The sequence below is a fragment of the Coregonus clupeaformis genome, chromosome 33, assembly GCF_020615455.1.
Source record: "Coregonus clupeaformis isolate EN_2021a chromosome 33, ASM2061545v1, whole genome shotgun sequence".
NCBI classification, from domain to species: Eukaryota; Metazoa; Chordata; class Actinopteri; order Salmoniformes; family Salmonidae; genus Coregonus; species Coregonus clupeaformis.
The window spans coordinates 5,966,110-5,981,777 of NC_059224.1; the positions used below are offsets into that span (position 1 = coordinate 5,966,110).

At 41.2% G+C, this 15,668-nt stretch overlaps 1 protein-coding gene across 1 annotated transcript; it reads right to left on the reverse strand.

Moving 5' to 3' along the window:
- Window positions 1-5,972: 5,972 nt before the first annotated feature.
- Window positions 5,973-14,166, reverse strand: LOC121548561 (zinc finger protein 770). Its single transcript, XM_041860033.2, has 2 exons — window positions 14,040-14,166; window positions 5,973-10,137 (listed from the first exon to the last, which is right to left on the reverse strand). Exon 2 carries the CDS (start codon window positions 10,107-10,109, stop codon window positions 6,636-6,638), a length of 3,474 nt encoding a protein of 1,157 aa, XP_041715967.2. The 5' UTR covers window positions 10,110-10,137; window positions 14,040-14,166; the 3' UTR covers window positions 5,973-6,635.
- Between the last annotated feature and the right edge of the window lie 1,502 nt (window positions 14,167-15,668).

Here is a 15,668-nt window from a genome sequence, read left to right on the forward strand (position 1 = left end):
CATTAACATAATTAAAGAGCCCCACTTGGCACACTGACCTATAGGAGGGCTCGGTATGGTAATGAGCAACATGGTTAGCAAGCAAGAAGCCCTCCAAACATAACCCACTTTGGTGATGATGGGGATAAGTTATGAGTTGGCCACAGTCCATCACTAACACGGTGACACATTTCTCTACTAGGTGGCTGCAGTGGCCTTGAAACCAAAGACCCCCAAGCCCAAGCTCATGGCCCCCCAAGCCCCTTCCGAAATACCCTTAGAAATGCCTCTCATTCTCATCCTGTTCCTGGGGATGAAGTTTCACAGAGACAAATACCTACTACACAAATATAAAAACAGAGGCCCCACGCTGGAGCTCCGCTGTGGGAGAGGCTGAGAGGGGAGGCCCTGATGTAAGGACTGTCTGGGTGTGAAACTTCATCCATGTTCAGGCTTAGGGTTCAGGGACTGGGCACTGGGACAAGGTTAGTCGGGATGGGAGGTACGTCAGACACTGATTTGTATTTGTATTTATTAAGGATCCCCATTAGCTGCTGCCAAGGCAACAGCTACTCTTCCTAGGGTCCATTAGTTCCTGCCAAGGCAGCAGCTACTCTTCCTGGGGTCCATTAGTTCCTGCCAAGGCAGCAGCTACTCTTCCTGGGGTCCATTAGTTCCTACCAAGGCAGCAGCTACTCTTCCTGGGGTCCATTAGTTCCTGCTAAAGCAGCAGCTACTCTTCCTGGGGTCCATTAGTTCCTGCCAAGGCAGCAGCTACTCTTCCTGGGGTCCATTAGTTCCTGCCAAGGCAGCAGCTACTCTTCCTGGGGTCCATTAGTTCCTACCAAGGCAGCAGCTACTCTTCCTGGGGTCCATTAGTTCCTGCCAAGGCAGCAGCTACTCTTCCTGGGGTCCATTAGTTCCTGCCAAGGCAGCAGCTACTCTTCCTGGGGTCCATTAGTTCCTGCCAAGGCAGCAGCTACTCTTCCTGGGGTCCAGCAACATTAATATTACATGATATTACATTTCATAACACTTTTCACAACACATTAAGTGTGTTCCCTCAGGCCACTACTCTACTACCACATATCTACAATACAAAATCCATGTGTACGTGTGTGTAGAGTACGTGTCTTATCATGTGTATGTGTGTCTGTGCCTGTGTGTGTCTCTTCACATCCCCGCTGTTCCATAAGGTGTATTTTTATCTGTTTTTTAAAATCTGATTCTACTGCTTGCATCAGTTATCTGATGTGGAATAGAGTTCCATGTAGTCATGGCTCTATGTAGTACTGTGTGCCTCCCATAGTCTGTTCTGGACTTGGGGATTGTGATGAGACCTCTGGTGGCATGTCTTGTGGGGTATGGATGGGTGTCCGAGCTGTGTGCTAGTAGTTTAAACAGATACCTCGGTGCATTCAGCATGTCAACACTTCTTACAAAAACTGATTGGGTCGTGACGTACAAGAACGTTTCTTACAGGCTATATAATGCTTGGATGTCCATTGACTTAACTAGGAGTCTTTGTTGGAGACACACTGGGTAGATAGAGGACATGTTTCACAGAGACAATTATGTTCCTCGCAACACACAACGGGTAGCTGAGTCACTGAAACACACATTTCGGCTCTAACCCCATCTTTAAAAATTCTGATTCACACTCTAGTTCTTAAAAGTACCTCTCTGACACACACACACAAACACACAAACACACACACACACACACACACACAGCCCAGTGTGAGACTATTTAACAGTTCCTCTAAGTAAAATAATCACAGAGGCATGGTTCTCCTGTCTGCATATTTAATGTTTGAGATTAGAGGGCCATGAGCACCGAGCTTCACATCGCTTCACATGTTAACAAAAAAGGGATCAAGCTTTAAGATTCAGCCACCCCAGGGGTTTTGACATCATCGGCACTGTTTAAACCCCAACGTGGTTTCAGACCTGCTGAGCAGTGCACTTCATCTGAACCCACAGCCCACAGAGCCATCCACCTGCCTACCGCTGATGCTGCCAGAGTGACATTTTTTTCTGGGCTCATAATAAATACATAAGTCCCCCTTTCACATCCGACTAAGGCTATTTTAGAACCGTCTTGGAGCCTCATGCAGCGCTGCTAGGCTAATGGCTGATGGGAACAGGATGGGAGAACCTGCGATTTGGTTGGTTGGTTGGTACTCCCGTCTTTATATGAAGACTGTCAGACATTAACTGGTAACTGTGTAAACATGAAGGACTTAAAATTAAGGTTGAGCGAACCTACCGGTTCCAAATGGAAAAAAGCATATACTTTCATTTTTCTATAGAAATATTCAGCATTCTCAATGTACTGTATTTTATAAATGAGATAATATCTAATGATAAGAGCTAGGTAAATGAGTAATACCTTTGGAGAAGGGGATTGTAAATACACATAGCAATTGTTTTAGAGATTTTTCCTTATGATCCCTGGAGACAAATGTGAAACCAGTCATATGGAAACAAACTAAAAATCATTGCAACATGACATGTATTGCGGCCCCTTTTCCACAGTGATGTAGGCTATAAATAGCTGTGCCTTTATTAACATTTCTAATTCTATGCCCTCATAATTTGCAGGGATGAAATGTGGAGACCCCAAGCTATAGGCTTCTGTAAGGCCAAACCTATCAAGTTGATTTATGCGGTTTCTAATGTTATAATTATATGCCCAGGCTTTTCTCCGTTTTATTTGACAATTTGTATCATGTTAAATATTAGCCACTATCGGGAGCCACGTCAGTAATACCTACATACATTTATAACTGTAACTCTAGTGTAATTTGGAGCCTACGTTTTGCATCATTCCATTCCTTTTACCTTTCTATTTCTGTCACGTCCATGTAGTTGTTTCTGAGGGTCGCTAGCAATAGTGGATCATATTAGGCTAACGATGAGTAATCATTTGGGACATGTAGTTTATTTGAATCATTATGGAACTCAGACCACACATACTGTAGCAGTTTAAGCCTGGAGCCTGGCGCACGGTTCACGATGACTGGACCGTTGTCATTACAGTTCCACGATTAGTGATGATTAGGGTAGATTCATAGAACTAGCCTATTGTTCAACCCCAATTGTACGCTTTTTTCACCTTCCAATATTTCATGGTTTGAACTTGAATATGACAACTTTCAGGATGAATCAAACCACTGTATTTTTTATTCATCAATATATTTTGTGCGTATAGGCTCTCCAAACTGGTTTTTTTATGAGTCAAATATACTTTCCTAAACTTTAAATGTGCCTAAATAATCTACAAAATCTGAGTAATTTTGACCTTTTACTGCAGTGGGCTAAATCAGGGCCACACATAGTTTCTTGGTAGTCTTAAACAAATCTACTTTAAAACCAAAGTATACACCTCACACACATGGTTATGGGCTTAAAAAAAAAGAAGACACCTGTACCATGTCAGATATAGAGTTGAAATGTCTTACATTTTTTGTTTGCATCCCAATATTAAACTTCATATACATCACAGAAGACTGAAATATAACAAAACTGTTTGACATAGAAACACTGGATTTTCGGCGTTATTAAAAAAAATCGGTTATTCATTATGAAAAATGTTAATAACATTCCATCCATGAGCTCATTTGACTGCAGGAAAGGGCTACACCAGTTGGTGATGAAACGGAGACGAATATGCATATATTTAGATGGCTTCCTTTCATTGATCCCTAATATTCTGAAGCCTTTCTCTTGATGTATTCTATTTTTTTTTTCTTATTTTACCTTTATTTAACTAGGCAAGTCAGTTAAGAACAAATTCTTATTTACAATGACGGCCTACCAAAAGGCAAAAGGCCTCCTGCGGGGCCGGGGGCTGGGATAAAAAAAACATATATATATAGAACAAAGCACACATCACGACAAGAGCGACACCACAACACGACATAAAGAGAGACCTAAGACAACAACATAGCATGGCAGCAACACGACAACACAGCATGGTAGCAACACAACATGACAACACAGCATGGTAGCAACACAACATGACAACAACATGGTAGCAACACAACATGGCAGCAGCACAACATGGCAGCAGCACAACATGGGCGGCAGGTAGCTTAGTGGTTAAGAGTGTTGTGCCAGTTACCGAAAGGTCGCTGGTTCTAATCCCCGAGCCGACTAGGTGAAAAATCTGTCGATTTGCCCTTAAGCAAGGCACTTAACCCTAATTGCTCCTGTAAGTCGCTCTGGATAAGAGTGTCTGCTAAATTATTAAAATGTAAATGTAAATGTAGCAGCACAAAACATGGTATAAACATTATTGGGCACAGACAACAGCGCAAAGGGCAAGAAGGTAGCGACAACAATACATCACGCAAAGCAGCCACAGCTGTCAGTAAGAGTGTCCATGATTGAGTCTTTGAATGAAGAGATGGAGATAAAACTGTCCAGTTAGTCTGTACACTGTATTTAAAGGGATGGCTTAAGATAAATGAATGAGAACTCCATGAGAAAATCTGTTGGCCAGCAAGTGGGAGGGTTTTCAGTGGCCGAAATGTATTCAGCCCGCATCTGCAAAGCCCGTTACGCACCTGCATAAGGTAAGTCTGAATACCAACTACTGAGAAGTGCATAGGAACGGCGTGCGTAGGAAAGGCATACATTTCCTATGTCTGAATCGGCCCCATGATGATTAGCCAATTATTTTTTTCAATTGCTTGGTTTTTGTTGTTGTTGCTTTGAGATTATTTATGTAATGAATAGTGCTATAAAAGTTACATTAATTGTTATGATCTATCAAATCCTAACAAATCTCTATTGGGTTGGAGGTCTCAGTCTACTGTAAAACTACCTAATCCAATCAAATGGGGACATGAGGTAGCAACAGGTCAGGACTGCCTACTACTGGTAGGATTAGATCCCATGTCTGCACACCAGAGACATGTCAGAGATTAATACACTGCCCTGTAATCACAACCTGACCTATAAAATATGACGTTCTGTTGCCTCTGCGCTGAGCAACAGGAAGACGCACATAATGTCCAACTGTGTCTTCCAGCAACTAAAACCATTCTGTCAGGGTGAGGGTAAGGCCATGGTTCAGGGTAGCATCTTCTATGTTTTAAGCTGTTGGTCAATTACACCTAGCCAACACATTGAGGCTTTTTGAGATATTTTTACGTGGACAGGGAACTCCAAAAATATCTGACCTGATCCATTACTATAATTGGGATTTAATTTTTTTGAGGGGGGCCCTCAGTAAAGACCAAAACGTTTCATTTATGGAGATTTTAATTTAGATGTACATAATGAATGAATGACTCCCCACATCCCCATAGCGTGATGGCAGGGAGTGCAAACAATGAAGAACATCCCTTTGACATTTTTTCACATTCAAAAACTCACCCACAAGCAATATTGATTTATCCTTACATCAATTAACTACTGTAACACACTTGGACAAAACTGCTCCGATGTATTTGCATATACAGTAGAACTGCATACAATATAATATACTTCACATAATATAACATCTTGTGAAACTCTTAAAGAAGAAACAGCTTGAATCTTGAATGGTTTTAGGAGAAAAATAATCCCCGTAATCCGTACTCCGCAAATCCGTAACAGGTCAATGAGATTTTTATCTTGTCATGAACTGCCAGCTTAGGTAGTCTACTCTTTAAGATCCTCAACATTTTTCAGAACCTTTACATCAGGATTAAAGACAGTTTGAAAACTCCCAATGAGTACACATTCATAAATCAGTAAGATGTTGTATCTAAATGTCAAACAGAAAATGTCTAATTTATAACCCTGCATGTGAGCAGAAAACATCAATAATTCACATAAAACCTAACTCAGTATTTTGTGTACCATGTAAAAACTACTTTATTTCACACTGAAGTGTCCCACGAATAACATCGGCCATTAGAAGTCTCTCTCTCTCCCCCTCTCTCTCTCTCTACTCTCTCTCCCCCTCTCTCTCTCTCCCCTTCTCTCTCTACTCTCTCTCTCCCCCTCTCTCTCTCTCTACTCTCTCTCCCCTTCTCTCTCTACTCTCTCTCTCCCTCTCAACAAACCAAAACACATAGACATGGTGCCATCTTGTGTGAACAGGTGGTACTGCAAACCACAATGAAATGACTTGCCAAGTAACAGTTGTATCTGATGGTGGTGATCAAAAGAAATTATGCCTACCTCAGTGCCAAAAACAAGTCCTACCCAAAATGTACATTGTTTCAGTTATAACCACCTAGCACCATAATGACATGGCCAGCCAGAGTATTGCACTAAAGACACATTTGTATTAGCGTATACTTCATGTGTGTGAAACAGGAGTACCGACTGGTCATATTTACATATTCATAATGTAGGCAACACATAAACATGTATTATCACACTGTAAATAGGCAGATTGTTAAAACCAATGAATACACCACAAGTACATTACTGTATAGTACAAACTCAGTAAACCATATAACACCATCTATAAAAGCCACTTCAAGACAATAAGACAGAATAGAAAGGCACAAAAATAAACATCATAAAAAGGTATATTCTGCAATCCAAAACGCTAATGTTGGAGAGTAGAGGAGAATGGTAAATATATGTAAGATACGAGTGTGTGGAGATCTGTGATTAGAGTCGTTATACAGTAGGTGAATGTTCCAAGTCTTTTACCTGTGGATTTGCAGGTGTGTCTTCAAATGGCCTGCCTGGGTGAAAGACTTTCCACACACTGTACAGTGAAATGGCCTTTGGCCTGTGTGGATAACATAGTGTCTTTTCAATTTCGAAGGCGCCTCGAAGCTTTTGAAACAGATAGCGCAACGATATGAGCTCGCCTGCCTCTCTTCAACTGAATGTCTCGAAGAACACCTGTGATGATTCAGTTTCCCCTTGGTGGTAAAACACTGACTACAGTCTGAGCAGACGTGAAGGTCGTTGGGAGGTTCTGACTTGTATGTAATATTAAACTCTGACCTAAGCCCAACCTCTGACCTAAGCCCAACCTCTGACCTTTCCTCCTCTTTAGCTCCATATTGTGAATTAGTGCTAGAAGATTCTAAAGGGGATTGATATAGATTTAACTTGTGATTCACATCACCTGGTATTTCCGGTTGGTCACTATGGCTGGGTCCTGGTTCCTCCAGGTAAGGAACACGGTGAGTAGCAATTGGATATGTCTGTTTGTTATTTGTGGTTTCTTGGTGATATGGATAGGGGTTTAACCAGTTGGGAAGCTGGGGGTGGTTTTGCTGCCCATAATATTCATCTGAGGGAAACTTGTCCACATGTTTCTCTTCCGCAATATTCCAAGTGCTCTTTGCCAGTTGAGGAGGCGAGATACATTTCTGCTCCACTAGGCAGTTATTTTCTGACTTCATGCTTTTAATGTCTTCCAACTGTTCAGGGGTTGGGGTTGTTTCATGTTTTCTGATGATTTCTGTTGATTGGTTTGTGCTTTCTGTTAAAGAGTAGTGAGTGTAGGATTCACCACCATGACTATTTTGTACGTCATTTCCAAAAGTTTGACTTGGGCCTGGTTCATCTTGATGAAGACTTGCTACAAAGATGTGTCCCTCCGAAACAACCCCACCCTCAGGGGGAATGTTGTCCAGTTGAGCCAAGTTGATGTTCTTCTGTTGACCATCCTCATGCATTGTGGTCTTACTATTGTGGACCTTCATGTGAGACTGTAGGTGGCAGAGCTGTCTGAAGGACTTACTACAGACGGTACATCTGAAAGGCTTGATGCCCATGTGGACCAATAGATGTCGGGAGAGTTTAGAAGGATAGTCAAACTTCTTCAGACAGGCCATGCACTGGTACCCCCCCGATTTCCTAGGTGCAACAGAAGGCGGTGGTTGGCTGTTAACGTTGTTTGTCAGGGGGCAGTCGGATTGAGTTGGAGGGACAGCAGAGAGATCACTGCCACTTGATGTCTTTTGACTCCTATTACAGAAGACTACGTCCTTTTCATTTGAAGACGGGGTCCTTTTTGGTCTTGAGAAAGACTTGGTCTCTCGGTCTTCACTATGACTAGTAGAGGGTTTAGCCTCTCTTCCTTGTTCATGAACAGACTGGTGCACTTTCAGATGAGCTTTTTGTCGGAATGTTTTGGGACAAGTGGGGCACTGATAGGACCTCTGTCCTGTATGGATCAGGGAATGTCGCTGTAGCTTGGATGGAGCATCAAAGCGCTTTGAACAAACTGGGCAACAATAACGCCCTCTGCCATGGATTGTGGGTTTGTTTTGAAAGATGCAACTCCTTTGTTTAGTAATGCCTATTAGTGAATGGTGTGTTGGTGCGCTGTCAAACACATCACTGGTATTTGTGTAGTCTGTGTTATATCCTTGTCTGAGAGACACTGGGTCCGCTGAAGACTTACTGTTTACTGTATCACAGTCCAATCCAGGTGGCAGCTTCCCACTGGTGTTCCATGCAGGTTGTTGAGCACCATAGTTGTAGAGACTGTCAGTGGAGCAATGACTGAAGGTAGGTCTGACAGGTAGAACATACTGGCTTAGGAAACAACCAACTTCACTGAGGTCTCTGCTGGCTTCCTGAGGTTGAGAAACTTGGTCTAAATGTTCACTTTGATTTCTCCTCACCTCAGAAACAGACGTGTCCTTTAATAGAATAACCCCTGGTTGGTTGGGAGCATCTTCTATGCTTCTCACAACATTGTTGCTTTTTACATGGTGGGCTTTCATGTGATTCTGTAAGTGGCAGAGCTGTCTGAAAGACTTACTACAGACGGTGCATCCGAACGGCTTGATGTCCATGTGGACCAATAGATGTCGGGAGAGTTTGGAGGGATAGTCAAATTTCTTCAGGCATAGCATGCACAGATTTTCCCTTAACTTACCTGTGTTTGTACGTTCAGTGCGATTAGACACAGATGACTTATTGTTTCTGTCTGAGGGGCGAGCGAGGTCAATGTCCTGTGACGCATGCTTTGCACTGTTATGCCATTCTTCAGATAAGTTGTCTAAACCTTCAACAACATGTATTTGACTCTTTTCATTCAGCTCTGTGTTGTACGCTATAGCATTTTCAGAGTTTGAGAGATCTACTTGTGAAGCATGGTCAGTGTGAGGTGGAAGGTAGGCCTTACTCGTATTATCTAACCTATCAGGGTGCACAGCAGTCTCTGGAACTTGATGAGTTCGCTGGTGAACTATCAAATGTCTCTTCTGTTTAAATTTCCTGCCACACATGTTACATGGATAGTTCCTTGGCCAGGTTTTTGACCTCTGGGGTTGGGAGAAAGATTTTAGACTTTGTTGTGGAAGTGAGGAGTTTCTAGACTTGGCGGCCCCTGAGTGAATGCTGTAGTGTACCTTTAGATGGGCTAGCTGCCTAAAAGCACGCCGGCATAGGTAGCACTGAAATGGTTTCTGGCCTGTGTGAATCAGGCAGTGCCGCTTTAATTTGGACGGGGCGCTGAAGCACTTAAAGCACTCAGGGCATTTATGAGAGTTTGAATTCTCAATTATTTTTGTATGTTTGTCCACGGTTTCATCTACGGAGGATCTATCCTCATCCAGTGTCTGTTTCTCAGGTTCACTCCAGTCATCGTGGTTCCTCAGTACCTCCTCTTTTGTGTGGTGCTTCTCAAACCTCTCGAACTCGGAGTGTGGGGGATAGACTTCAGCGATACAGTGAGAGGAACAGAGAGAGTTTTCCTCAACTCTGTGGACAGGTGCAGTAGGCCTGATGTTTACCTCCAATGTGTCCTCTGCACCGACTGCATCCAAGGAGCCTGTCTGCAAACATGCTTTTGAGTTCTCTATCTTTACAGGAGGGGTATTTTCATATCCACTTGGATGCAAGCTAGACTTTACATTCATCTTCTTCTGTTCAGTTTGTTTTGGATAAAGATGTGTGTTAAGATGGAGTTTCAGATGTGCTAGTTGCCGAAATGCCTTTTCACAGAGGTGACACCCAAATGGTCGTTGTCCTGTGTGTGAAAGGATGTGCCTCTGTAGTTTGGATGGGGCGGAAAAATATTTCAAGCATGTGACACACTGATAATTCCTGCCCTGTGGTGTCTTCTCCATAACACCAAAGGCCTCCTGTGGTCCATGTTGCCTGGCTAGCATTGTGTCCACTAACATCATTCTAGTTCCACCGTGGCACATCCCAGCTGCCAATATGGGAGGGCAACATCTGTAGTGAACAAATCATTTAGTCATTTACAAATATTGTTATGTATTATAGTGTATGTAAACTAAGGGGTCCTTATTACAGTGTAATTACATATGTCATTACACTGTAACAAGTATTGTAATTAATTGTAATAATTCATAGTTACACTGTAATAACAACATGTAACTGGTGGTAACTTGTTACCATGCTTGTTACAAATGTTCAAGTTTCCGATATCTTCCCAATGCACCATATTTCAGCCTGCACAAACCACATGATAAGGGTTAGCCAATTGAAAACCAACCACCTCATTGACACAACTCTGCAATAAAGGGCTCTGGAGTCAGATAATGCCCACACCCGATGGCAAAAACGTCTTAACAAAAATATCTGACATGGTACAGGCGTCTTTTTTTCTTTAATGCCCATAACCATGTGTGTGAGGTGTATACTTTTGTTTCAAAGTACGTTTAAGATTACCAAGAAACACTCTATGTGACCTTGATTAAGCCCACTGCAGTAAAAGGTTATTAACCGTCAATTAAACATTTTTAGACACATTAATACAAAGTTACGTTTAAAGTTGTGAGATAGTCATTTATGCTTGCCAAATTCTAAGCCTATTATGCTTAGTTGAATAATGGTTTATAAATTAACTTTAAATGGTCATAAGGCAAACTCTTATTCCATCATGTAACCTTGCAAGGGTTTCACTGTTGAGGAACATTCTCACTTTGGGATGGGATGCATTGGAGCAATTATTTATTTATCCCAGGAATTAAGGCATCATGTCAAGATCTCAATGATTTATATATACTGTACATCATTGCAAGATCTATCCATCTGCGCAATACGCTCAAAATAACAACGACCAAGTACGTGCCCACGTGTTGATACAGTGCGCATAGAACGGGATCAAGAAGGTCAGTGTACAAAATCCAGACGTGAAAGATTGCTGCAAAAGATACAAAGTGTTGTAGGTTAAAAACGTCAGTACAGAGAAAGTACGTTTTCCATGCAATTTGTTTTACTTTTTGGAATACATTAATTCTGCTGGACGATTTAGCATAGGTAGTTAGCTAGCATTTGCTAGCTAGCCTAGTGTTGGCTAGCTAGCTAACATTAGCTAGCTAGCAAATGGTAGCTGGCGATTTTGTTGGGCCTACCACTTAGGCTAGCTAGTTACCATCTACAGAATAGACATTCCATGGACTCTGTTTTTTGGGATTAGTTAGCACGCTAGCTAGCTAGTTTTCTAACCTTGACTAGCTAGCTAGCAAATATGCTATGGTCGCTACTCACTAGCTAACTAGCCAGCTAATGTTAGCTGGGCTCAATGGTCTTATCTTCCCTGGACCTTGTTCTCAGGGTATTACGTGAGAGACACCCATCATGTCAACATTAGCTAGCTAGCTACTAACTTGTGTCAACACACTATGAGTAACGTTAGTTCCTTTTCAATGTAGCTAAACACTAACTAACTAATTAGTGTTAGCAAACATTATTATTGTTAGCTGGATAATACAACAACTAGCTAGGTAGCTAACTATGCCTAGCTAGCTATATGCCTAAACTATAGAAATCATGACGATGATACTGTAACTAGGGGTAATGTAAATTGTCATGCATATTCCCACAAGGTCTCAGACTCCAGGATGGGAAAATGCTTACAACAAAGAAACAGATGAAGTCAGAGACAGAGTTGTCGATTTCCATTGTGAGGCCTAATTGTAATGTTAGAAAGGGAAGAAAAAGACAATCAACATTTTCTAAATTAGCTATCTAGGCTACTCACCATACTATAGCTACAGATTTGAGCCACCACTAAAATAGTTATTTTTATGTTATTGAGTAGGCATTTATCTTTGTTTAATCTAATTAATCATGTAATTAATCTAACAATAACAATCCTTACTATTTTGTAAGGAACTTAAGGTCTTTTTACATGTTGCAATAAAGTTAACATAAGTAGAAGCTCATCTTTTGTTCGTAGGTATTTTCTCTTGGTAAGGAGTAATAAGTAATTATATAGAAATTGCTCATAGGTAACTATAAAGTTACACTTCACTTTAAATAGCTAAATCCTGTGTAACATCTAGTGACAACCTTGTACTTATGCAGATACTACATATATGTACTCTGTGGTGTATTAGTGTGTTTATTTTCTAATTTGGACGATTAGATTGTCAGAATGGGTAACACACTTTGTAGGTACCCAATAATTACAAGTAAGTACACCAACATACACTTCATTTTAACTAGCTAAATCCTGTGTAACACCGAGTAATTACATTGTACATATGCAGATATCACATGTCCTCTGTGGTGTACTAGTGTGTTTACCCTCCCACTTGGATGGCACTTCCAGAAGCCTTAAAATAAGGACCAGGTTGTCAGGACCATTAGGAACAACTTCCTAATATTGAGTTGCACTCCCTTTTGCCCTCAGAACAGCCTCAATTAGTTAGGTCATGGACTCTACAAGGTGTCAAAAGCGTTCCGCAGGGATGCTGGCCCATGTTGACTCCAATGCTTCCCACAGTTGTGTCAAGTTGGCTGGATGTCCTTTGGGTGGTGGACCATTCTTGATACACACAAGAAACTGTTGAGCGCGAAAAACCCAGCAGTGGTGCAGTTCTTGACACACTCAAACCAGTGTGCCTGGCACCTACTACAATACTCAGTTCAAAGGCACTTAAATCTCTTGTCTTGGCCATTCACCCTCTGAATGGCACACATACACAATGCATGTCTCAATTGTCTCAAGGCTTAAAAATCCTTCTTTAACCCGTCTCCTCCTCTTGATCTACACTGATTTAAGTCGATTTACAAGTGACATAAATAAGGGATTATAACTTTCACCTGGATTCACCTGGTCAGTCATGAAAAGCGCAGGTGTTCCTAATGTTTTGTACACTCAGTGTATAAGTACACGTTAATTACAAGTGCCCCTCAAGATACACTTCATTTTAACTAGCTAAATCCTGTGTAACAACTAGTAATTACATTGTACTTATGCAGATATATCATGTACTCTGTGTTGTACTTATGGGTTTATCATAATGGGTAACATACGCATTCATTATGAGTTATTATAATTTTAAATCATATTGCAGACACTCTTATCCAGCGTGACTTACAGGGTTAAGTGTCTTGCTGAAGGGCACATTGGCAGATTTTTCACAGTCGGCTCGGGGATTCGTACCAGCAATCTTTCGGTTACTGGCTAACCACTAGGCTACCTGCCGCCATCTGGGATGACACCCGTATTGTAGACCCCAGTCAGTGAGGTTGACCTATCTATATCTGATCTGTTTTTGTAAACTCGACCATGTTAACCCAGATGGTATACTTTTTGGGGGCAAATGTTAGCAACAACATTGAGTGGAGATTTTGAAGTGTGCGCATTCACGGGTAGGTAATTAGATCCTATTGAGCCTCACATTTTTTAAATCTCGCGACACCCAGCGCATTTGTCCACAAGAGATTACAACCTTGTGACAGTTATTACTGAATCGGATGCAGCTGAGAAGAAACTAGACACTAATTTGGTGAATTTAGTGGAAACTTGTTCATTTGTAACAAACATGGTAACAATCATTTATTTGTTGTTAAACCTCTGTAATTACAGACTGCAATTACCACCAGTTACATCGTGTTATTACAGTGTAACTATGAGTTATTACGATCAACTACTATACTTGTTACAGTGTAGTTACACATGTAATTACATTGTAATAAGGACCCCTTAAAATGAAGCGTTACCAAATAATATCCAACAGAATAACATTAGCTAGCTAGCTAGCCAACAAGGGAGGCTGGTTACTTTTGAAACAGAGCTAGCTAAGCTAGCTAGCTAACGTTAGCTACCCACAAATGTAGCTATGAAACAAAAATCATTCGATTCATTTCTGCCAACTCACCTTATGGCAACCGTTATAAATGGCTAAATCACGCTTCACAAGCTATTAAGTAACAAATACCGTTATTATTTTACAAAAGAAGCATTTAGCTTGCTTTCTAGCTATGCTAAAACGTTCACTTCCTACAAAACAAGCCTTCAAATGACGTATATTATAAGTGCACGGGCGGAAACGTTACCGCAGTTGTTGGTTCCTAGGTTTACCATCCATCGCGGAATGCATGGGGAATTTCTCTTAAAATTAAAATGTGATCAGATTCTCTGATTGTATGCAATAATCTTGGTAGGCATGGTGCCGATTTAATGGTAGGTATTTAAAAAATGTTTTAACATAATATTAACATAATATGTAACATAATATTATATTCTATTCTTCTACTCTAAATATTATATAGAATATAACATAATAGGTTAGAATAGAAAAAACAAGAAAAGCAATCTAAAAGGGTGGCTCTAAAAACCTTTTGGCCTTATCTCTCATAAATGATACAAAGGCAGAGCATGGTGTCCCCAAGTCCTGCCTTTGTTGTTGTGACAGCACTATAAAATATTCAGTAGACTAATCTGATTTACTCCTGAAAGTTCACAGTGACAATAAAGTATAATATATTAGAAGCATGCCTTGGGTGATGCATGCACCATTTTCCTAGCCTGGTCCCAGATCTGTTTGTGCTTTTGCCTACTCCGTTGTCCATTTTCAAGCTAAATGTTTGGCAGGACAACTCCATAAGGAGTTAGCAAGAGAGCGAAGACAGACTGGTAACCAGGCTACCATTTTCCTACAATTTTCAGAAGAATAGATATGTATTACTATCCAAAACAGTAGCATTGAAATGTAGCCAATGCCTTTCAGCTCTTCTGTTGAGAAGCCATTTATCCCATTGACAGTTAAAGGGGTCAAAGCCATACTATTAACTACTGTGGAACATTTGCAATGAGCTGGAAGTCAAATCAGTCATAACATGTGTGAGAATGTGTAAGTAGTCAAACGCCTCTGGAGTTCTCAGGGTGTTTAACAGTAAAGGGGTGGTGAGATGATGTGTGTGTTTTAATAGTTTTTATTTATTTGTGCAATTTTGTTTTTGGAATACCATAAACCCCATGGCTAATGAGGGGTCCAATTAACTCTAATTAGCATTCTGGGGAAATAAAAATACAGAATGTTGCAGGAAGTGCCATTTAAACATCACATCACCATATTATTTTTATGAGCGATGATTTTACCACATAGCTTTACAATTTTGCTTTCAACCTGACATATGAGCAGTCAGTCAGTATATTCAGACAGACATATCTTTCTTTCTCGTGTTGTGTTGTTGTTGTTGTTGGCACATTCAAGGTGGGATTTTGGTTTACAGTGAAAAAGATCTCCCTGCTCCGCTCCCTCTGCAACCTGCCCGCGGGACATGACAAGCCTGGATCCATTGCTTTCCCCGCTCAGCCTGCATCTCTGTGGAATGATGCAAATGATATCAAATTCCTTCATCCCTCATCATGCATGTGCAGCTAATCGGTATAACACACAGGGATGGGCAGATCTTGGCACTTGGCTGAGGGGCAGGCTGCCTGATTGAATCACTGAGGAGTGGCTCCCTCCCTCAGACCTACGTCATGCTGCACCATCTCCTCA